Below are 24,429 nucleotides of genomic sequence, written 5' to 3' on the forward strand. Positions count from 1 at the left end.
GGTCAATGCATGCCATATTCATTTTGACAAATGTCATGGGAATTTAATTGTTGGTCATTTTCAATTCACGGCATTTCAAATTCAGTTCAATGGGACTTTTATTAATTTCAAGACAAGTCATATTCTTTTTAAATCATGTCATATTAATTTCTGTATACTTGATTCCAATCTCAGTAATGTTAATTTCATCACAATTCATAGTCAATACAACGTGTGTAATGCTCCTTCTCCGGTATGATATTTTCTGTGTGTATGTGTGTGTACACTTTTCAGAATATATTATATTCACTGCTGTAACTGATATTCATTTCAATCTGTAATATTCATTTCAGCTTACGTCATAATGCTATTGGCATACGTCAGTCTTCTCAAGAAATGTCCCATGCTTTTTGATGGATATTGTGTTAATTTCGGTGCTTGCTATATTTTTTCCAGTGACGGCCATATTCACTTCAGTGTAACTGATATATATTTCAGTATATCTCTCGTTCAATTCAAAGTGTGTTATTCATATGAATCAATAAGAAGCATGTTACTCTACCATGTTTCATATTTGTTCTGGTACAAGTCAGATTTATTCTGCCAGGTATCATATTTATTTTGACACATATTACATTCATTCTTATATGTCTCATTCATTTTGCAGCATGCCATGCATATCAGGTGTCCCATATGGATTTCTGAAATTTTGACATGAACAGCTTCCCATAGAGAGCAACTTAGTGTTCTTGGATGCTAAGCGGGCTAATATACTGGAAAATGTCTTGATCACGATCCTTGTTACTGCAGACTAGCCACTGTGCTCGAAATGAGGCCCTGAGTTACACAAGTCTGGTGGCCTTGTGAAATGGCTTACTTGAGCTAACTACCAACGAATGCTATCTAAAGGGTAGAAACGTATGTCACAATGGACATGATGAATAGTTAATCATATTTTTTGTTTTGTTGTTCTCTGATGAAGATGATAGTATAACTCTGTGAAAAAATATTTAAGAGCTTAAATCCCAACAGCTGCAGGGTAAGGTTTTCAAAGGTTAAAGCCTGAACATCATATTGGGGAGAGGCTCAATTAGAATTACCAAGACTTAACTGTATTTATTCACTGCACAGATTAACTTGAATGGGTCATCTTCTACACATTCTGTAAGCAATGTGGCCCTTGTATTAACAAAGCTTTTATTTCACTGTGCAACAATCAAACCACAGACATTATTACTTAAAACATGATAAATATAAGTCTGAAATATGCAGCTTTTTATCATTGTAAACATATTAACATTTTCTGTACTCACATTAACTATGGACTCCTTTGTTTGAGCCATGTCAGATATTACTCCATCTGTAATAATCAGAAGAATGAAATACTGGGAACCATCCTTTACTGAGGAAGCATATCTAAACAAAAGAAAAAAAGACTGGTATAGCAGAAGAACGAATGGAGCTCTTTGATGGCTGAAATGCATATTTTGTACATGCAGTACAGAGGGGTACATTAACATTGTTAAGTTAGTCAAAGTCAAACAGCTAAACAAATGATGACTAGGGTTGAAATATTTTTTTCTTACCTGGTACTTCGCAATTATAACAGGTATTTATATTTAATATTTTGGTTTTGGGATGAGGAGTCAGATCAAATATTTAAAATATTGACAATATTCTCAATTATCACTGTGTATTATTACTGATCTTATTCCGAGCTCACTGTTCTCACATCAACCAGACTCTGATCTCAAATGCAACAGTGACCTCACTGACCGAAAATCGATCTCACTGAATTGCCGCTGATATGACAGAATTCTGCCCAGAATATTTATTCATTTTCTGTCCCATTTTCCAATCTGTTATATTTATTCTAGAGAGGTATGGCTAGATCTGATCTTCAATGACCCCAGTCATGTCTCCTTATAAGCAGTGACTGGTCTGATAGCTTCCTTATACCCTTCCATATTCCCTAACATTCACATCTTTGAGCCTATAAACTTCCTACAATTAAAAGATGTGTTCAATCACTGAGAGCACTCGCCCCATATGCAATCCAAAACCACATTTTATCCATACGCAGCCTCCTAGACATTAGACAGAATGATGAAATGGCAACCAACAAGATTTTATACATTTTTGACCAACCAGCACAGGTGCAATTAAAAACAAAATTAGACCACTTCCAATCCAACACTTCAGTTAATTGGAAAAACAAGAAGCAATCTCACTCCAAAACTCAGGAAAGAATATAAACTTGTCATTGATGGAGATAAAATCCACAGGTACACATACGTGAGCAAATCACTATCACCCCTAATGTCATCTGCTCACTGTTTTGGCATATCTAAAATCTATCTTCAACAGCTCACACAAAAAGCACAACTCATCACAAAATGATCTTGAGTTATCGGTCAAAAATCTTACATTTGCATTTTTGTCACTTTATCCAAGCCACAATAACCAAATAAAATGTCTCTGTATTTCAAGATAATTGGTGCAGGCTCATTAATGCCTCCCAGAACCATGCAGTCAGTTATCAAAACTTAATTGGCTAGGAGAAATACTTGAGAAAACAGACACAGACAAATGAAATACCTTCCTCATCAAAGTATACCAAATATAAATCTGGATTCAGAGCAGGATTAGGTATTGACATGGAAATCTTCAAAATGTTTCACTCATGTAATTAATGGAGACTCTGACATGACCAATCACAAAAGGCATGGAATTCTGAGGTTCAGAACTAGTTCTCTTCCTAATTGTCTAACAGATACCTAATGACAAAATGGTACCGGTAAAAATTACGTACCTACAAATGCCACATCAAAAACAGGGCACAACATTCCTCAGGGTTCAATATTGGCTGCTATTTTATATAATCCTTAGATCGAGCCTCCATATGTTAGTATGAAAAATTCTGGTGTCAGAGTACATCAACCTATCGACGTAACCAACCTGCTACCTGAAAACCTCTACACTACTAGACATAGCAATCCTAAAAAGCTGCCTATACCAACACATTTTGGCTACTGGAAAACATTGAGCTCATCAATTGTCAGAACCAGAATTCTTCCTTGGATCAATTTCCCTTAAATAATGAAATCTTGACCATTACTGGCCTCACTGAGCATAAAAGGCTCCTCTCTTTCACCCAAACCCTCCAATAAATCACTCAGCTCAGCTTAGTCTTGCCAAATATCATTACAGTGGCAAAAGCAGCCAATTTTCATCTTTACTCCTGAAAGACAACGTGTACCTCATTCAGACTGAACATCTCAAAACGGCTGTTTGCTCACTAGTCCTATCCAGATTGGACTTTGGAAACTCCATTCTATCTGCAAAATCTTTATTGGGGACAACCCTACTCAAGACTATTGTATACTCTGACACAAAACCAGTTAACTCAGCAAACAAATGTTACTAAAATCCCCCACTGGCTCAAACCAGTGGCAGCTCCTCCATTTGGGTGGAGGAGCGTCGCCACCCCCCCCCCCCCCGCCGGCAGCTGCAAAACCTTTTAAAGAAAACAACAATAAGCTATGTTTATTATTGTTTTCCTTAAAAGGGGTGGTGCGGCGGGGGTGACGTGCACTGAGGGGGAGTGCTCAGCACTTCGCCTTCAAAGCGCATGTGTGTTTGGCCAGCCGTCCGCTTTGGGCCGGCCAAACAGACATGCAGTGTAGACCCTCTCCAGCCCATCAAGACAGTTGGCGCTCCCAGCCAATCCTGACGCTGTTCTGAGCAGCATCAGGATTGGCACAGGGCAGGCTGGGAGCCTGTGCCTGCAGAGGAGTGTTGAAAAAGAGAAAGTAAGTGTTCTTTTTGTATTTAATAAATTGAATGTTTATTCACTCCTACCTCCACCCAATTCATCCCTTCCCCCGGGCCTCCCCACCACTTCTGCAGCCCTTGAGCCACTACTGGCTGATACATGTAGCAAGAATTCAATATATGATATATTGCACAGTCAAGACCATCCACTACCCAAAGCCCACTATACCTAGCTATTATTCTGACAATCCCTGCTGGATCAAGAGAATTGAGAAGTAGAGACATGCTCCTCCTGGAAATCTGAAGTTTAAGGCCTACTAAGCTCGCAGTAAACATTCTCTGTGGCAGCAGCCTCAGCATTAACTCTCTGACCCTTGAGCTATGAAGGTTAACCCCACTCATCACTTTTAGGAAGCATCTCAGACTATTCTTAGGTTAGAGTTTGGTTCTGAATTCTTACTACCTCACAGTTGTGTTATGAAATATTAACTGTGAAGTGTACCTAGGTAGGTATACTGATAACAAAATGCAATATGGATAAAACGCATACTTGGTTACATGCCAAATGCAACCATTTACCTCATATTCTGACTTACTTTCACCACTACAAACAGGTACAACAGCAGTACAGCCACCCACAACAATGGGTGCACAGGTGTCCATGGCTGTGCCAGAGAATTGCTTTAGAAATCTCAGCATCGGTTCCCATTCGAGAACCTTTGCAGGAATGCTTGGTGAATGTGTAAGGAAGAGCCCACATACCAGTGGGATCTGCTTTCTGAAGAATGACTGTGAAGTAATCAAGACTTCCGTTTCTTGAAAGTTTAATCTATTTTTTTAAGTATAAGTCCTATATATAGAAACCTCATCCTGTCAGCAAGACCTTCCACTCCAACTGCCCCAAGTGAGGAACCTTGTTAGGTTCTTCACATTCTATGTTCCACATTCTTAGAACGGTCTAGTTCACAGCAATTAGAGCTTTCAATACAAACAAGTATATGTACAGTGCTTATCAACAAGTAACTTGGTACAACAATAAGAGTACAATACCACATCACCTCCCTTACATTACAGACAAAAACATAGTATCATTGGAGACAAGAAAACAAATAAAATTATACATAGTCTCTTAGTTTCTCTGGTCTCCGTGTTGATCTTACAGGTCTTAAACCCACCTTCTTTGTTGCATCAACATGAGACCTACCATCAATTACTTCCGGAGTACTTGCCTCCTGAGTGACAGATTTATGAAACTCCTCTGATCTACTGATACCACATTTTGCCACTCTGTTTAAATTCCATATCTTATGATCATTTGTCTTTATTGCATTTTTTAAAAGTTTCAAAACCTTAAATGGACCTATGAATTTGGTATGTGTTTTCTCCCCTCTAGGAGATTTTATCTTTACCCAATCTCCAACATTTATTCTAGTTTCTTTTACACTTTTGTGCGCATCATACCATTTTTTCCTTAGATTTTTTTCTCTTGTTCTTTATTCCTCCATCCATTCACATCCCTGCAAAAAGGATCCATACCCAAACGTTTCTCTTGTACCCAACCAGGAGCTACCTCACGACAAGGTAACCTTCCCTTAAATAAGCGAAAGGGTGTCACCCCTGTGGATGAGTGTGGAGTCAAGCGATATTCCCGTACTTTTTTTTTTATTTCGCTCTCCCACTTACTACCTTGTCTTTGTGCCAATTGTATACTTTCTTTAAGTACCTTGATGAAGCGTTCTACTACCCCATTGGATTCAGGATGATATAAAGCTGCCCTTTTATGTTTAATCCTTCTATCCTTTAGAAAGGATTCTGTAGCATTTGACGTAAATTGGACCCCATTGTCTGTAAGGACAGAAGAGGGAAACCCTTCCCTCTCAAAAAGTTCCTCTAAAAAGGCAATTACATCCTTAGATTCCACTGAACTTACTATCTTTATCTCTGGCCATCTTGAATACATATCAATAGAAACTAGTACATACCTGTCTACTGAGCCCAACCTCACTGGCCCCAAAATATCTAAGGCTATATCCATCCAAGGTCCTAAGGCATCCTCCCTTATCACCATGGGTTGTGTTCTACATTTTAAGAGTTTGTCTGATTGAACACAAGAGCGACATTCCCTTACCTCTCTCTCTACCATAGTATCCATTGCAGGCCACAAATAAGTACATCTAAGCCATTCTTTGGTTTTTGAAATACCCATATGACTAGAATGAGCATGTGTCAATAATTTCTTCCTCAAAGAAAGAGGGGGAATCAACTTACTACCTCTAACTAAAATATCATCCACAATCGCTAACTCATCCTTTATTGCCAGAAAGGCATCAAGTTTTCCCCAAAACTGCCTTTAACACCCCAACAGTTTCTAGTACATTCCATTACTTTTTGTAAGGTGATATCTTTCTGTAGTTCTTCTCTCCATTCTGATTCTTGAATAACAGCATTCGTTACCAAACATACTCTAATATCCTGATCAAAGTCATCACTAAACAAGCATTCATCATCAACACTATCATGCTCACTCTCTATTTCTTCAGAGAGATAGGGCTTACATAGTCTAGAGAGACAATAAGCTTGTATGTTGAGTACCCCTGGTATGTAAACTACTGTATAGTCAAACTCTTGTAAGGCCACAACCCATTTGCGAATGCGGTGTGAGACTAAATCAATTCCCTTGTTCTTGAAAACTTCCTTTAGAGGCTTATGATCCGTGATGACTTCAAAGTTACAGCCCCACAAAAAAATTCTCAATTTTCTTATTGTCCAATAAACACTCAGTGCTTCCTTTTCAATAACAGAATAATTGAGTTCTGCTCCTTTCAAACTTCTAGATAAAAATAAAATTGTCCTATCAACGCCTTCAGCACTTTGCATCAACACCACACCAATGCCTTTGGAGCTGGCATCACACATCAATTTGATTTCATCATTTGGATCATAACTCCCTAAATCAACTGCACTGTGTAGTAAACGTTTAATATCATGAAACTCATTTGAACATTGGTCATTCCAGGAGAACTCACTACCCTTCTTCAATAAACTTCTCATGTTCCTTGTTCTCTCACCAAATTTTGATACAAATTTATTATAAAATTCAGCCATACCAAGAAACTTTATTAGTTCCTCTTTGTTTTCTGGAATTGGCATATTTATGATCTTGTTAACTAAAGCCAATTTTGGGCGAATCCCTTTTCCCGAGATCTCATGTCCCAAATATTCAATAGTAGAGGTGTTAAATTTGCATTTTTCAAATTTCAGAGTTAGACCTGAACTTTCCAAACGATGCAAAACTGTTTCCAAACACTTATTGTGTTTAATTAAGTCATTGCCAAATACTAAAATATCATCCTGATAGATCTTAATACCTTCCACCCCTCTTAACACCTTTTCAAGTGCTCTTTGAAATACAGATGCTGCTGAGATTAAGCCAAAAGGCATCCTGAGATACTTGAAGGTACCAAAAGGGGTAATGAAATTTGTAAGATCTTGAGAAGAAGGATGTAATTCTATCTGATGATATGCAGAGGAAAGATCAAGAGTAGAAAAGTGCTTAGCTCCATTAAGAGAGCACAGCATTTCATTAATGTTGGGAAGAGGATGATGATCCACTACCACAGCTTTATTTAATTCTCTGAGATCCACACAAAGTCTTACCTCTCCATTAGCCTTTTTTGTCATGACTACCGGGGCTACCCATTCAGAAGCATCAACTTCTTGAATGATACCATTAGAGAGTAACCTATCTATCTCTTCTTTCATTTTATGTCTAACAGTGAAAAGGACTGACCTTAACTTTGCTACTTTGGGTTGAGTACCAGGTTTCAAACTAATCTTAAGTTGATAATTATTCAGACAGCCAATTTGTTTTCTAAAAACTTCAGGGAATTTTTCTATCCATGTTTTCCCTTATTCTTCGACTTGGTCAAGAGTGAAGGAATCTTTAAGAATTACAGGTGGATCCTCATTCGGATAAACCCGCAAGTCACGTTGGTGAAACCAGCTTATCAAGGAATCTCCTTTCAATGATACATACACTTTTGCTGGTATTACACATTATTTAAACTCAATTGTACCCCAAAAGTACCCAAGTAGTTTGATTGGCACACCCCGTAGCCTTTGGGAGAAATGTCAGGTTTTTGTAAGCTTAGTTTGTTCTTTAAGTGTTGATCATAAAAGCTCTTAGGGACTAAGGTTATTTTAGCACCAGAATCAAACAAAACTTTTACTCTTTCATCATTCACTAAAATAGTCTCAAGAGGACCATTCAAGGTACACCCCATCTGCAATATATCTATTTAATTCACCAAATCTATTTCATCAGTCGTATCTTGATAATCCACTTCACTAACTTCCTTAATACCCATTTTTGACTTGCAACACTTTGTTAAGTGTCCCTTCTTGCCACATTTTTTGCACACTATCCTCCAGGCAGGACATTGCTTGTTATTAGCCATATGACCTACATTGTCACACCTAAAACATTTACCCTTAAATGCTTTTACCCCTTTAGCATCATTCCTCTCTCTAACATGTTTGAATTCTGTTTTAGTATCATATACAGTCTTAACTGACCCCCTTTCTTCCACATCACAATTAAAGGTGGTCGCATTCTGATTTTTCAAAATTTGAACACAATTTTTAGAGTGTTCACAGGCTTTAGCCATGGTAAGCACTTCATCCAAGGATGGATTGTCTTTTTGCCACATGTTTTCTCTGGCCTTTTCTAAAGAGCAACCCAACATAAATTGATCTCTTAGTCGCTCTTCATAAGAAGGCCCAAAAGAACAGTTAGTGGCCAGACCACGTAGTGCTGTGATGTATTGTTCAATTGTTTCATCTTGTCGTTGTAATCTCTTTCCAAATTGATAACGTTCTAAGACTGTGCAAATTTTTGGTAAATAATGCAAATCAAGTTTTTTGATACAAATTTCATATTCATTGAGTCCAGTGGAGTCACTGTCTGATAACTCCGGCAGGTTTTAAAAAATTTCTTGACCCTCTGTGCCTAAACAATGCATTAGTAAGGAAATCTTCCTCTCAGCGCTAAGAGACGTGCCACAGACTTTAGCGTAGTTCATAAACACCTTTTTCCACTTCTGCCATTTGATAGGAGGCTCCCCCGGAGATGTCAAGAAGAAAGGTGCTGCTGGTACATTTTGCATGTTGGAGTTATACTGGTATGATAGAGTTGATGTTTAAATAGGAAACAGCAATATTCCAGTATCTGTATCCGAATAGTAAAACAATTTCTGACATATAATTATTTTGTTGTATCCGTGGAATCAAATCAAGATTTTGTAATGAGGAGTGATATTTGATGTTGAAATTGATTCTCCCCACCCTCTAAAATTATTTTCGTTTTCATTGCCTTGGAGACGCGTTGATACAGTGAACACAGTGCGTGCTCAACACTGTGCGCGTGCCCCTCTATGCGGCGTGTCGACGCGCTTCCTAGTTGTCTTGAAGACTCGCCGTGTACACACAGTTCTCCGTTGTCATGGAGACGCGTCTACACCTCGTGCTTTGTGCGTGAGCGTGAATGCAGACGGACGCCCACGCAGCTCTCCGTTGTCTTGGAGACACGTCTAAACCTCGCGCTTTGTGCGCGAGCACGATTTCAGTTTCTGCGCAGTGTAAAGCCAAAAATAGAAAATCCACAATCCTGGCTGAAAACTCACCGGTGATTTAGAGCTGAGATCGTTTTCATCCGTTCCTAATGTTGTGCTGGATCTTGATCGACCTGCTGCACGAAATCAGGGAAAGAGGCAGCATCCAGTTGAGGCTTCACCTTCGTGAGTCTTTTTGAGCCCTCGTCGCCAAAATTAAGTAATCAAGACTTCCGTTTCTTGAAAGTTTAATCTATTTTATTAAGTATAAGTCCTATATATAGAAACCTCATCCTGTCAGCAAGACCTTCACCTCCAACTGCCCCAAGTGAGGAACCTTGTTAGGTTCTTCACATTCTATGTTCCACATTCTTAGAACGGTCTTGTTCACAGCAATTAGAGCTTTCAATACAAACAAGTATACATACAGTGCTTATCAACAAGTAACTTGGTACAACAATAAGAGTACAATACCACAGACTGCTCTTACGATAGATTAGAATCGGACTGACTAGATGGAGTTGAATCCGAATAAAATAAGAATGGATTGTTGCAGTAAACGATGTGCACACAGACTAACAGTGCCAATAAAAGAAGCAGAGGAGGTCAAATTACACCAGTTATTTCATTTATATTTGTTGAAAAAATGCTTATTACCCAAAGCCAGTATGTGAGGCGTTATATTTGTGCACCAAGAGAAAATTACACCGAAGAGGCTGCATGACTATTAGAAGAGTGGGTTTCTAGTGTAAGGTCTTTATAAAATGCAATCTGAGGCAGTAAACGTTTTTCTTATGTCGGCGTCCTTGAATTCTGGTAAATGTGTGAATGTACGATTATTAGTTCAGTTGCTCTGAACAACATGGATTATTGTGTCACATGTATTTCCTTGTCCATATCTGGAGGTGTGCGAAGTGTAACATGCTATTTATTATTGTTGAGAGTGGGAGTCGCCATGAGAGGGGAAGCCTAATATGCTAATAAATGCCATATTTATACTCTTTGCAGTGGCTTATGCCAAGGCACTTTTTCAACTGTGTTTGTTTGGAAGAAAGGTATTTCATTACAACCGGTGTTCAGTGATTTAAAAACACTATGCTGTGGTCGCTTGATTGTTAGAGTCGTCCCCCTGTGTAAAACCATTTTATTACTGTAACAAATTGGTTTATTTGTTGATGGGGTGGAAGCCCCACTAGGGCAACAACAATCTTTGTCATGGTGACACACAAGTCACTAAATTAACTTGTGCTTAAACCTTTGGTAGCTTGCCACAAAACAGTCTGATTTAATTTAGAGGCAAAGTGTAAGGTATTTATGCAGCACACAAAGAGTAATAAATTGAAATCACAACACAAGAAAAATCATAAACAAATTTATTAATGGAGCACATTTTAATAAATGAGATGGCACCAGAAAAACACATATCCAATCAGTAGAATCGGAGAGATACAATTTCAAAGTTTTTTGTGTAAATAGCGCTTTAAAGCAAAAAGTGTCACTCGTAGTCAATCTGGTCATGCTAGACTGGGGGACAGTCACAAGTTCAGGCGGACCGTGATGAAGCTGGAGACAGATACAGGGACCAGGTTAGCCCCCTGATATAGTTACCGTCAAAGTCTGGAGAGAAGAGTACTGTCTGCTGTGGAAGAGGCTGCGAGGAGCAGGTTGAGTGTTGTGGATTGTCATCACTGTAGCACGAAGAGCAGGCTGGGAGAGGTGCGGGATGTCGAAGCTGTTGTGCAAGGAGCTGGTCGGGCATCCAGAATGGTAGTTGCTGAACCATTGTTTTGGCAGTCACCACAGGATGTTGTTGCTATAGCGCAAAAAGCAGCTTCCGCGTTGCCAGCCTTGGCTGGTGGTCACTGTTTCGCTAAGATTCGCATTGTCACCATAGGTGGCAATGTCTGGGCATGGACAAGTCCATCTGAAGTTGCAAAGAGCCCAACACATCAGGATTTCCCCTTTCTTCTTAGTAGGACCTTAACTGATAACACCTAAGGGTCTGGACCAGGTGACGTACCTCTTGGTAACCAGGAACTCACACCAGCAGAGGCCAGCAGGCTAAAGGCAGGTACAATGCAGCAGGTCCCCTGGGCAGTTGCAGGGAGGCCTTTGGAGTTTGTTCTGTCCCTGTAGCTCAATCAAGAGGTCAGTCGACTGTCCCCTGAAGACACTCAGGTTAGCCTGGGATGAAGGAAAGCAGGTCCAGTCTTCCCTCTCTAAGAGCAAGGGAGTCCTTAAGCAGCAGGGGAGTCCTCAGATAACAGTAGGGCAATCCACTGGTGGCAGGACAGTCAGTTTTTTTAATAATGTCCACAGGTCCAGGATTGGCTCTGGCAGTCCAACATTTATACCTGGTGCCAGCATTTTAAGAGGGGAATTATATATCTATAGCTATAGATAGATAGATAGATAGATAGATAGATAGATAGATAGATAGATAGATAGATAGATAGATAGATAGATAGATAGATATTCATAAGATGCTCACATAAAGTAACAAAAAAATCATCTCTTTCTAGAGTACATTAAGGTTCAAACAAGAAATCCTTTGTGAGGTCTCTAACTGAATTCCAAACCAAATACAAAAATAATTTACCAATTGAGCAGTTTTCTTATATGTTAGTCTTCAAGCACAGTCATATTACAGTCATTAATAATCAATACCTTCATTTGATGTTTTTTTCCTAGGCTTTGCTGCAGCAAGATACATCTAACAAATTCCATCCAACAAGTCTATTAGTTAAGTATCTTAAATAGTACTGCACCCACAGTGTGTTACCCAAGTTGAATGGTTTGCAGCCTAATGAAATTGTTGGTTTTTTGCTTTTGCCTTTCAGGGTATGGCAGCCTCCTGGTGAAATCCATGAAGAGAAATACAGCCCAACAGACCCGACGCCTAAAACGACAAACCCTACGCCAATATCGCTAGGAGCAAAGTCGCTGGTCACCAGCGTAGCATGACGTCGGAGAAGCTGGACACAGTAGCAGGACTCTGGAGCAGGGCACCAAAACAGCAGGTAAGTATACTCCAAACAAGCTTCCAGAATGACTAGCAGTCATTTGCGGTGCAGTGCGCAGCCTTAAAGGCTACGCGCTCCACCCATTAAAGAGACTGTGCAGTCGGAGCACGTTTGCAGCATGCCCGACATTCCGACTCAAAATCTGACTTCACCATTGAAGAGAATTTTTAATAGTACAATTTGTTTGAGTTAAACAGTACATTTGTATCCACTCCCAATCCAGAGTTGTCACTTATTAAATGTCCTAAGGTAAACCATTATTAGTCAATGGGAGAGAGAGAGTTTACAACAGTGAAAAATATTAGGAGTTTTTTTTACTGCCAAGGCATGTAAAACATAAGTATACATGCCCTACTTTTGAAATACAATGCACCCTGCCTGCCTGTGTGCCTTTATGGCCTACCTTAGGGATGACACATGTAATAAATAGAAAGGTCTAGGCCTGACACTAGGTCGATTTTGCCAGGTCAAAATGGAAGTTTAACACTACACTACAGGCTGCAGTAGCAGACCCGAGACATGCTTTAAACAGACTGCTTTAGTGGATGGCACAATGATTGCAGAAGGCCCACTAATAGCTTTTAATTAACAGGCCCCCAGTACATGTAGTACCATTTAGTAAGAAACTACAAGTAAATTAAATATGCCAGTCATGCCCAAGCCAATTTTACCATGTTTGAAGGAAAGAGCACAAACACTTTGGCACTTGTTAGCAGTTGTAAAGTGCATTGAGTCCTAAAGCAATAGAAACAAATTCAGAAAAACAGGAAGAGTGAGGGAAAATATTTGAGAGACTACCACGCCAAGGATGTCAGGCCTACCAAATATGCAATACAGTGTCTTTCTCTTGCCAGTTTCCCTATGCTGTTGTGATCAATGTGTTACATGTTTGTGTGCTTCTATGCAGTAGTATAAAAATACATTATTCGCAGAAACACATGAGCTTACCACTGAGAAAGCCACTAAAATTATGTGGCAAAGAAGGGCCAAATTATGCTGCAGGATTATACAACACATGCAGCAAGAAACGGAAAATTATACAGCAATATTTTTTTAATCCATTTGAGCAACACATGTTTTTGTTGAAATTGTAAATTACATGGCAAGCATGGTAAATCCATATTTTTATAGTAAACACTGCAGCCAGAGAATAGTATAAGCCTACTAACCCTGACCATTGGCATTGTTTCCTCAACAATCAATACAGGAAAGAAACAAAACATCAACATAATCATTCCAATCAGTGGCCATTATTAGCTAAAAGTTAAAGAGAAGAGCATCAACAGACTCAATGAAAATGTTTTTTCCAAAATTTTAAATTCTTAGCTACATAATTAAATATTATTCTCTCATTTTTATTGTAAACAAACATAGTCCAATATTTCACATACTATTTTCCACAAACATGTCTCTGTATGAACAAACCCTTTTTCAAGTTATAAATCCCAAAATAAATATGAAATTTAAAATAAATAATGGAGTAACATTTGTATCGGATAGTGACTTCTACTTGCAGATTCCTTACCTTTGAATTCCCTGGCGTCAGCTTCGAAGCCAGAATGGTTTGCTGAGCAATACCCTGCCCGCGTCATTGGGTGGCATTGTTCAGCTCCGCGTGGCATCTTCAGCATTGTTGGAGCCATTTGTAATTTCACCGTCGCCTATAAAAGCACAACCCCAGTGCACGTACGTCAGTTCTTTTCCTTCTGTGCCAGTTAGGCGCAGGTCGAGGATCGAGCTACCCTCTGCTTTTTTTGGCAGTCCTTTTTCAACCTTTTTGTCAAAGTGTTTTCAAAGTCTGTGCAAGCTGTCATAGAGGATGACTGGGTTGAAGCCATGTGGTGCATGCCATTGTGCCATGTCTGTGACGGACCCCACCAGGTATGTCTCTAGTGTTCCGACTGCTGGGCCATGGCCCTGAAAGCTTTGAGAGAGTGGTCTCTGAAGCTCATGGCGGCCCCCCAGCAGTCGGAGTCAGTTGGCTTGACTCCAAGGAGATTATGGTCCCGTACGAGGAGGAGGTTGCGGGATTGCTCCAGGAGCCCCAAGTCCTCTTCTTCCCACTCGAGGTCCTCGGGGCACTTGTAAGAGGCACAAGAAGAAGTCCAAGAGGTCTTCGGCTTGCCATGCTCGTCGGGCGATAAGCCGACTCGGGAACGTTGATGTTCCATGCAAGGTTCCGCGGAACTGATGCCAGGGCCATCTTTGCATCTCCCCCCTATCCAGGAGGTGGAGCAACCCCCACTCACTTTAAAAAAATTTACAAAGCCATGTGCCTCGTATTTGAGTGGGCTGCCCCTGCTGGTGAGCCTTCGGGCCCGTGGGATCAGCAGAGGCCTCAATCGAATTCCACGTCAGTGGCTTCTGCCTGATCCCAGGATCCGATATCAGATCCGCATCGATGCCGGTTCCACACAGTCGACCTCCTTCGGCATCGGTCCCGACGTCGACGATCCGCCCACCGCCGGTGCGTTTCGGTGGTGCGAGCCCCATCCTCATTCCGGATGATCCAGAGCTGGAACAACGTTGTACGAAGCCGATTCCGACTTCAACAGCGCAGACCATGCCCAGATCAGTGCCTGAGGATTATTTCGAACAGCCAGGAACAGGTGAGGAATGGGAGGGGTCTGAGGACCCTTTATAATATGGATTAGAGCAGGACTGGTATGAGGATCTAGGGGAAGCCAGTGGACTGGATATTTCTCCAAATACTGTAATGCTCTCACCTCCTTCTACAGCTACAGGGGGAGCTTCATATGCCATGGTGGTGCATAGAGCACCCGAGGTATTGGACCTAGAGTTGCCCATGGTGCCGGTCAGGACTAATCCTGACAGAGGTGCTTCAGCCGGGGGATTCCACATCGGAACCGATGTTACCCTTCAACTAAGCCCTCACTGATGTCCTGCTGGGGACGTGGTCCAAACCAAGCACAGGGGCTCCTGTAAACAGGACAATTGGCCACTGCCATCGAGCAGCTCCTACTGGCCCTAGTTTCCTCACCCAACACCCCACTCCTGAGAGCTTGGTGGTCCAGGTCTCCACTTCACATGGTGCCTTCCCTTCCGCCCCCCGGATAGGGAATCCAAGAGGCTGAATCAGCTTGATAAGAAAATGTTTTCTTCCTCCAGCATGGCACTGAGGTCCATAAACGTCTCATGCCTATTTGGCCGTTTTTCCCATACTTTATGGGATACAGTGGCCCAGGTGCTGCCCCAGGTCCCAGAGGTCGAGCGGGACACGCTCACAAGCTGTTAAAAATGGGAGAGATGCAGCCAAGATTACGATTTGGTATGGTTTGGACACAACCGACTTGCTGGGCAGGGCGATTTAATCGACAGTGGCCCTTCAGCACCATGCCTGGCTTCATACTTCTGGCTTTTAAGGGGATGTCCAGACAAACCTTATCGATATGCCTTATAATGGCTCACTCCTTTTTAGAGAAAAGGCAGACTTGGCGCTTGAGCAGTTCAAGGACTCTCGAGCCATGACCAGATCCTTGAGCTAATCGTAGCCAGCTCGTCAGCAGTCTACCATTCGAGGCTTCAGAAGGGGTGGAGTACCACGCCACCCTCAAATCTGCCACTGTCATCCATTATCTCAGCATCCAGTGTGAGGATGCAATCGTGGTACCTTTAGACCCAGAGGGCCTAGCCAGAGGTCTACCACCACCCAGTCCCCCACCCCCCTCCATAGTCCCCAAGTCCTCCTAGTGTGGTTCTGCAAGACCACACGCATCCAGTTGGAGGGAGGATTCCATTTGACCTCCCTCATTGGCGGTCAATAACATCAGACAAATGGGTCTTGTGGAGCATCCAGAAGGGCTATTCCCTCCCCTTCCAGTCTTTCCCTCCTTCTATACCTCCATTAAAAGAATGGCTTATGGCGAATCACTTAATTTGGCTCCACAAGGAAGTTATGGCTCTCTTGGCCAAGGGAACCATGGAGAGGGTCCTAATGCAGAAGTAGGCAGTGGTTGTTATTCCCACTACTTTCTGATTCCCAAAAAGAACAAGGGTCTTCGCCCCATTCTGGATTTGCGGGCGTCGATCTCTTCCTCAAAAAGCAGAAATTCAAGATGCTTTTTCTTGCTCAGGTCTTGTCTGCCCTAGACTAAGGAGACTGGATGGTAGTGTTGGACTTGCAGGATGCCTATTTTCACATCCCCCATCCTGCCTGCCCACTGGTGTTACTTGCGGTTCAAGGTGGACCACAAGCACTTTCAGTTTACCATGCTCCCCTTGGGCCTCACCATTGTCCCTCGGGTGTTTACCAAGATGGTGGCAGTGGTAGCGGCTCATCTGCGCAGGTTGGGGGTTTCAGTCTTTCCCAACCTTGATGACCGGCTGTTGGAGGTCCTATGCTCCAGGCTCTCGTCATGCACCTTCAGACTACGGCTGACCTCCTGCATTTGATGGGGTTCACTATAACCATGCTGAAGTCACACCTGACTCCCTCTCAGAAGCTCCCTTTCATCAGAGACGTTCTGGACACAGTGCTGTTTCGAGCTTATCCTCTGGAGAAGCGAGACTAAGATATTCAGGTTATGATACCGATATTTCAGCCTCTATCCTGGATTTCGGTGTGACAGACTCTGAGGCTGTTGAGACTCATGGCCTCCTGCATCCTGAAAGTCAAGCATGCCAGATGGCATATGAGGGCTCCGCAATGGGACCTGAAGTTCCAGTGGGAACAGCATCAGGGGAATCTTACCGACATGGGGGAACTGCAAAAGACCAGCAGTGGTGGTTATTGAACTGCGATTGGGTCAGAGGCAGACTCCTCTCCCTTCAGCCAGATCTCACAGTAGTGACACATGCGTCACTTCTGGGCTGGGGCGGCCTTCTGGGAGAGGTGGAGATCAGAGGTCTCTGTTCTCAGGAGGAATCAGGACTCCATATCAACTTACTGGAGCTTTAGGCGATCCGACTGGCATTGAAAGCATTTCTTCCTGTTGTAAAAGGGAAGATAGTGCAGGTGTTCATGGACAACACCACCGCAATGTGGTACTGCAACAAGCAGGGTGGTGTGGAGTCATGGACTCTTTGTCAAGAGGGTCTGCGTCTGTGGACATGGCTAGAAAAGCAGGGCATAGCAGGTTCTCTGAACGCCAGGGCGGAAGACTCAGCCGTCTGTGCCTAGCGGATCACGAATGGCATCTCCACCCAGAGGTGGCGCAAGGACTCTATCAGCAGTGGGGAGAGCCTTGGTTAGATCGGTTCGCCTCTGGAGAGAATGCGCAATTTCACCAGTAGTGCGCATTGGAGTTTCCAAGGCGGCAATCACTCAGGGACTTTTCATCACAAGTGGAGTTCAGGCCTCCTGTACCCCTTTATGCCCATACCACTTCTGCCCCAAGTTCACAAGAAGATCAAGAACTACCGGGCCCAAGTAATCCTAGTGGCTTCAGATTCGGCACAGAGAGTCTGGTATCACAAGCTTCTGAAAATGAGCATTGATCGTCTGATCAGGTTGTCCCTTCGGGAGGATCTTCTGTTGCAGCAGCAGGGGAGGGTTCTCCACCCAACCTGCCAACTCTGCGCCTTCATGCGAGGAGATTGAGCGGTGGCAGTTGATGGTTTTTTACCTTCCTTCTGGAGTTTGTAAAGTTATTTTGGCAACCAGGCATCCCTCCACTAAAACGGTATACGCCTGCCGTTGGAAATGCTTTGTATATCATTGTACAGAAAGGTCTATTGATCCTTTTTCTGCTTCTCTTAGTGACATGCTTCTTTTTATACTGTCCCTTGCCCAGCAGGTTTCTGCCTTTGGTATTCTCAAGGACTATCCACCTTATCGACATTCCTTCAGCTGCCTGATCAGCCTTCTTATGTGTACTTCCTTTGAGCCCTTCCACAACTGTCCCTGCTGGCTGCTCACCATCAAGACAGCCTTCTTAGTGACAATAACATCTTCCAGGAGGGTGAGTGAGATCCAGGCTCTTTCATCCAAACCAACATATCGCATCATGTTTTCAGATAAGGTGGTTCTCCGAACCCGTGCCTTTTTCTTCCTCAAGGCGGTGACCCCATTTCATCTGGGTCAGAATATCATTCTGCCCACCTTCTTTGCACCACTGCATCCCTCTAAGGAAGAAGAGCGGCTTCACCAGCAGGAAGCATTCTATCTTGACTGCACAAAAGAATTCCAGGTGGATGACCAACTCTTTGTGGGGTACGTGGGGAGCAAAGAAGGGTCAGGCAGTACAGAAACAAACCATTTCACGCTGGGTCATTCTCCGCATCAAGATCTGCTACGCGTTGGCCAGGACAGAGCCTCTTGAGGGCTCATTCAACCAGGGCTAAAGCTGCTACCACTCCGCTAACTTGGGGCATACCAGTCCTGGATATCCGTCAAGCTGCTAAGGGGGCATCCTTGCACATATTTGCAAGACCTTACTGCCTGAACAATCAGGTATGGAGAGACAAACACTTTGCCTGTTCGGTCCTACCGGACTTTTTAGTGTAAGTAGAGGTAAGATAGAGCCCACTGCCAGGAGGTTATGGCTTGAGTATCTATTCAAAGGTAAGGAATCTGCAGCTAGAAGTCTCTATAAGATGATCAAGTTACTTACCTTCGGTAACGCATTATCTGGTAGAGACTATCTATCTGCAGATTCCTTACACCCACCCACGCCTCTCCGCTCTGCGGATATGTCTAGTAGGGTTAGGGTTTATCCCTTTTAGGGCCCTAGTTGTGCACAGACAAACTGTTGGCTCTATCCATGATTCTGCGCTTCTGGCGTGGAAATTCGTGGGTAAAAGAACTGATGTATGTGCACCGGGGTGGTGCCTTTATAGGCGACTGTGATGTCACAGACTGCTCCAATGATGCTGACAACGCCACATGGAGCCGAACAACGCACACGGATCAGAATGACACCACCCAATAGTGCACGCAGGGTACTGCTAAGCAAAAAATTCCAGATTCGAATCAGACGCCAGGGAATTCAATGGTAAGGAATCTGCATGCAGATAGTATATACCAGATAATGCGTTACTGAAGGTAAGTAACTTGTTTAATATGCTGCTTTGTTCTCTAAAGTGCGATCTTGGGGTTCCAATGACATTTACAAACCATTTAGCCTTCTTCTTTGTGGTTTATGATGTCACCAGAAACCGTCAAAGGCAATACTGGAATATGTAGCACCATTACCTTGTACGGGGACATTGAGAAGAAATGACCAGACTGACAACTACTTAAATATTTTTTTAGTTTTTCTTTTTTTTATTAAATAAAATGATAGGTCTAACGGAAGGGTATTCCAATTGCAAGGCGCTACAACTAAAAATGCTCTGCCACCAACATCTTTTGGTACCCTCCCCTCTGATCAGACGGCAGATAGTGTTAATGTCAGGAATAAGTTAAAACTACATTATCTTGACAGACTATTGCATTGTAAGATGCGCAAATCACTACTAACAGCCCAGAGTTCACCCCCTGCGAGACAGATAAACAAGAAGGGCCAGCCACATCACATGTTCAGCTGGAAAAAATTACAGACCCACAATATTTTTTTTCTCTTTCTGATGATTCTGATGTAGGGTATGAAGCGAACTTGAGTCTGAAATTGAAATAGCTGCCACTGACAATCTTATTGACTCTACGGCATCACGGGGGACCCTCATAGAGAGGCTTCTTGCAAAAGAGGAGGATTAAAGTGATGGAGATAATGAAGTAAGCAACTGCAGTAGAGTTGCCCTGCATAACACGGTTTATCATCTCACTCACCCTACAGAAGTTACAATATTACAGACGTTTCCAGGCCATGAAAATCCTAAAGCCATCACATTAAATCTGCTTGCTCCTCCCATTAATCAATCAGTGGTGCACACGTCAGCTGCAATATATGATCTATTATACACCCATCATAAGAAATACAGCTACTCTACACATGGCTAATCTGAAAACCCAAGCGGCTGTGCGCAAGATACTGAAACAAGTTACTCTTGTGGGCGCACAAATAGCTAAGGTAGGAGAGCACACAAATACGTTAGAAAAGTCACTGGAGGTGTCTGAGAGCAAATTGATGTTCAGCAGAAGCAATCCCAGGGTATGATGGATAAATTAGAGAACATGGAGAAATGGATGCAATGCAACAACCTAGAAGCACTGGGCATTGAGAAGGGCACTGAAGGGAATTACTAGAATGGGTTTATGTTCAACTGTTTCAGAAAGCCTTTTCTGATTTACTGGAGTGAGATCCTGACTCTCATGTACAACATGAACATCACCTCCCCTTCAGATCTTCAAAACACACAATCATAATCACATCCCAGGGCAATTCTTATTTAAATAGGCAACTTCATTTTTTGCCAGCTTCTAAATCAGACTTCCTGCCCAAGGGATCCTGATTAGGATGGTACTCACACATTTTTCATAAGCTCTGATCTTAGCCATCAAACTATACCAGATGATTCTGAGATTTCAGTCTCTGGGAGTGCAAGTCACTCAAAAATCAGCTCTGCTAAAAATAATTTGTGCATCACATAATACTTTGCATGAACCTCTGAAGAACGTGCTAATGCAATGCTCTAGTTGTGGTCCAAGGGAGGTCTCTTGGATAATCAGCAATGACTAATTCATGATAATGAATTCTGTAAGGGCATGCACTATGATTCTACAGCCACAGTGTTTCCATATAATTATTGATTTGCTGCATTTGCCACATAATCTATCATCTGCTGCATAATCTGCAGATATTGACAGAAATTGTTTCTAGATCACAAAATTCAAAAGGTATTAAAACATGTTGATGTGTTCCTGTGCAGCGGAAGGTCCTTCACAAAGGTTGATGCAGTTGTGCATTAAACTGGTACTAATAAGATGAAATATTTTCCCGGACAGTGTTACCAGGTGTTAAAATAATTAGGTAAAACTAGTACAAAACATGCTGCATTATGCCCCATATTTTGCCTTTTCTTGCTGCATAATTTAGTCAACCCTGCCACATAATTTGGCCCTTACCAGCTGCATAATTCCAGTGCTCATATTAAGGGCTATTGCGAAGAAGCCAGGATACGTATCACTTCAGCTTTAACAATGAGCAATAATATGCTAAAGAAGCTTAAAGACAAATGGGTGACTTTTTCCCCCCTTAAGTTTCTTCAGTACTGCACTGCACAATCTCTTTTCAACCACCCTGGGTAACAGATCCCAATGGTGCACTTAGGGGTGGTATCTAATCATAATCCATTAACACTAAATATGTCAAGGAGGTGTTTTAATATAGAACCACAAAAGGGGCCATTGGAGATTTAAGCAGGTGTTCACTCCCACATCATAACCATACAGCAAACAAAAAACACCTGGGTCTTTGCAACAAAAGAGAAAATAGAGGAGAAGAAAAAGGTAGGTAACTTCAATGTATTAAAATATCCCTGGATGATTTCCCTCAAACACCAGAGGTGGCATGCTTCATCTTCAGGAACCTCCTCACCCCCTGACAGTTATTTATGGTATAGGCTACAAGCCCCAGAGACTGCGAGAGGAGCATTTTTTTTTCTTTTTTAAGTATGGAGGATACCCTAAGGTGAACTGGGGGGGTGTGAGGAAGGGAAAAAAGCATGCAGTGAGTGATACAGTGGTGTAATAAAGATTACAACTGGCTACAGGGTACACATACCCTTATTCATGCTTCCCTGGGTCAGGATTAAAAAACAAAAACAGTACCGGAATGGATAAGTCCTGCTTCGATATGTAAGCAAAATAGGTCAATGTGTTTCTGCCATAATGCCCTCAAAAGAGGTGCTGTGGCATTTGTCAGGACCTTAAACAGTAAATAAAATCTGTTACTTCTTGACTATGGATGAGGCTACCGATGGGCCCTTTGAAGGATAGAGAGTACCCTGCGCCCCATGCCAGGATCCTGAGCTGAGGCAAAACACCCGACGACTGTGGGCTGACTGACATTGAATTCTCCCCCCACTTAAGAACTGACAGAGGACCACTGGATGGTTTTGTATCACCTTTTACTTGAGCACATTTCTTGAGGCGGCGCTTTTTCTTTTTTTAAGGTCCTGACCAATGTACCACTATATCACTCACTGCACGCTCTGCTCTCTTCCTCACCCCCACTTCATCTTAAGGTATTCTTCTCACTTCAAAAAACATCTGCAAGAGCTCCTCCCACATTTTAAGGCGGTTGTAGCATGCACCGTGAAAACAGTCACAGGACAAGGAGATTCCCGATGATGAAGAATACCACCTTTTTTATTAACAACTATAAAATCCCTTCCCACATAGCTGTATTTCTTAAAATAGATAAGGATCCATTAAACTGGAGATCATACTATAATATTCCCTTAATAAACATTATAAAATTGGATTCAAACATCTATGGGGCACTTCACTTCAAACCAAGCTTGCGACTTCTGTATTTGATAAACCATCAACTCAAGGCTGCCTGATCGGGATGATCCTGCTGATGCTGAAAAGGCATTCAACAGTGTCTCCTGGCCATTTATTTTTAAACCCTGAAAAATGTGGCATTGGTCCTTCGATAAACAGGCAAATAAAAGTTTTATAAGAAGCGGTCTGCATGGGTACCTTATCAATACATTTTCTAGTCACAAGAAGCACTCACTAGGGTTGCCCTTTTATAACAATATATAAAACACCTCAGTAGCTCTACTGAAATTCCCTAAATGTTTTTAAATGGGGTCTCCTGCAAATCTGCACTCTATGCAGGCATTATACTGGTGATTTGCTCCAGTGCTATCACTGCCCTTCCATTTATTGAAAATGAAGCCAAGAGTTTTAGTATTGCTTCAGGTTCTCCTGAACAAATAAACCTCAAATCTTGTAGAATCGGGGGTAACCAAACTTGGATACTCCCTGTATAATCATCAGCCTCATAACTAGGGGTAAATATTTCCAACAGTCCTATGGAAATGTTCCAGCCTAATTATGTAGCTCTGCTGGCCCCAACAACTGCTAGCTTACAAAAATGGAATAAACTACCCATATTGATCCAACGAAGATGCAACGATATCAAATGGTTATAATGACAAAACGTCTGTTCTTCTTTTGAGCCCTGTCTCTTCCAGTTTTAGCACTTTCTTTAAGAAGGTGGAAGTGGCTTGGTCTCGTTTTATTTGGCAGGTTAATAACTTCACATGGCAATTACCCAACTGCAACATTCTCTATGTAAGGAGGGTGACTGTTGATTTGTCTAAAAGTCTATGACTAGTCACATTTTTCAGTGAGGCTTTCAAAAGTTGTTAGAATTTCCACCACTACCTGGTCTCTGCAGGATTTATATAAAGATTTAGCCCCTGCAGGTGGCTTTCTCGAACCTCCATTATTTAAGAAAATTTGATTTAAAACACTTGCATTCTATTCACAGATATGGCCTTCGGTTACATGCATGTTACAAATTCCTAAATATACTTGTTATACCCCTCTTCAGTAAAATCCATCATTGGTAAGTTTTTCTCATGATTCTTTGGCACAAGCTTAGTCATATACAAACTTTAAAACAGCTGTTTGATGGATCAACCTTTCACTTAAATTATCCCCTGCTTATCTAATCACTATGGCTGCATGATTACTTCATGGAGGTACCTAGATCAGATTTACATATAAACCTAAATACATATATAAGTTTGTTAGCCTCCACAAAACATTAAGGCATAATAGGTGTGGTTTATTGGTTACAGCAGGAGACCAGCCTAATATTTTGCAATACATAGCTGTCAGGTGGCCAGTAAAAGGCATCGAGCAAGTGACCATCAGAGGTGTAGAACTAAGCATAATTAGGAGTACTAAATGTTAAATGTATCTTGTCTTAAAATTCATCATGACAAATGTATTCAAGATATATATTTTACCCAAAACAAATTGCATGCATAATTCTGTTTCCGCTGACTGACTGCTGACACAGGTACCACAGATTTTTATACATTTCACCCTAATACATACTTACAGTTTGCCAAGAGATAAGCAATCTTCTTGATCTTACTATTCTCTCTACAAAGCTGATAATGTTTGGCTCCTCTACAGCTGTCCCATGGAGATACATTAGAATATAGCTTGAAGCCATCAT

The 24,429-nt window shown here is 41.9% G+C and overlaps 1 protein-coding gene across 1 annotated transcript in view; it reads right to left on the reverse strand.

Moving 5' to 3' along the window:
- Positions 1 to 24,429, reverse strand: part of CPNE8 (copine 8) — a 934,223-nt gene that overhangs the window by 96,547 nt on the left and 813,247 nt on the right. The window contains exon 17 of the mRNA XM_069229743.1: positions 1,293 to 1,395. Coding sequence (XP_069085844.1) covers positions 1,293 to 1,395 — 103 coding nt within the window. The remainder of the gene's footprint in view (positions 1 to 1,292; positions 1,396 to 24,429) is intronic.

The sequence above is a fragment of the Pleurodeles waltl genome, chromosome 4_1 (genome assembly GCF_031143425.1).
Source record: "Pleurodeles waltl isolate 20211129_DDA chromosome 4_1, aPleWal1.hap1.20221129, whole genome shotgun sequence".
Taxonomy (NCBI): domain Eukaryota; kingdom Metazoa; phylum Chordata; class Amphibia; order Caudata; family Salamandridae; genus Pleurodeles; species Pleurodeles waltl.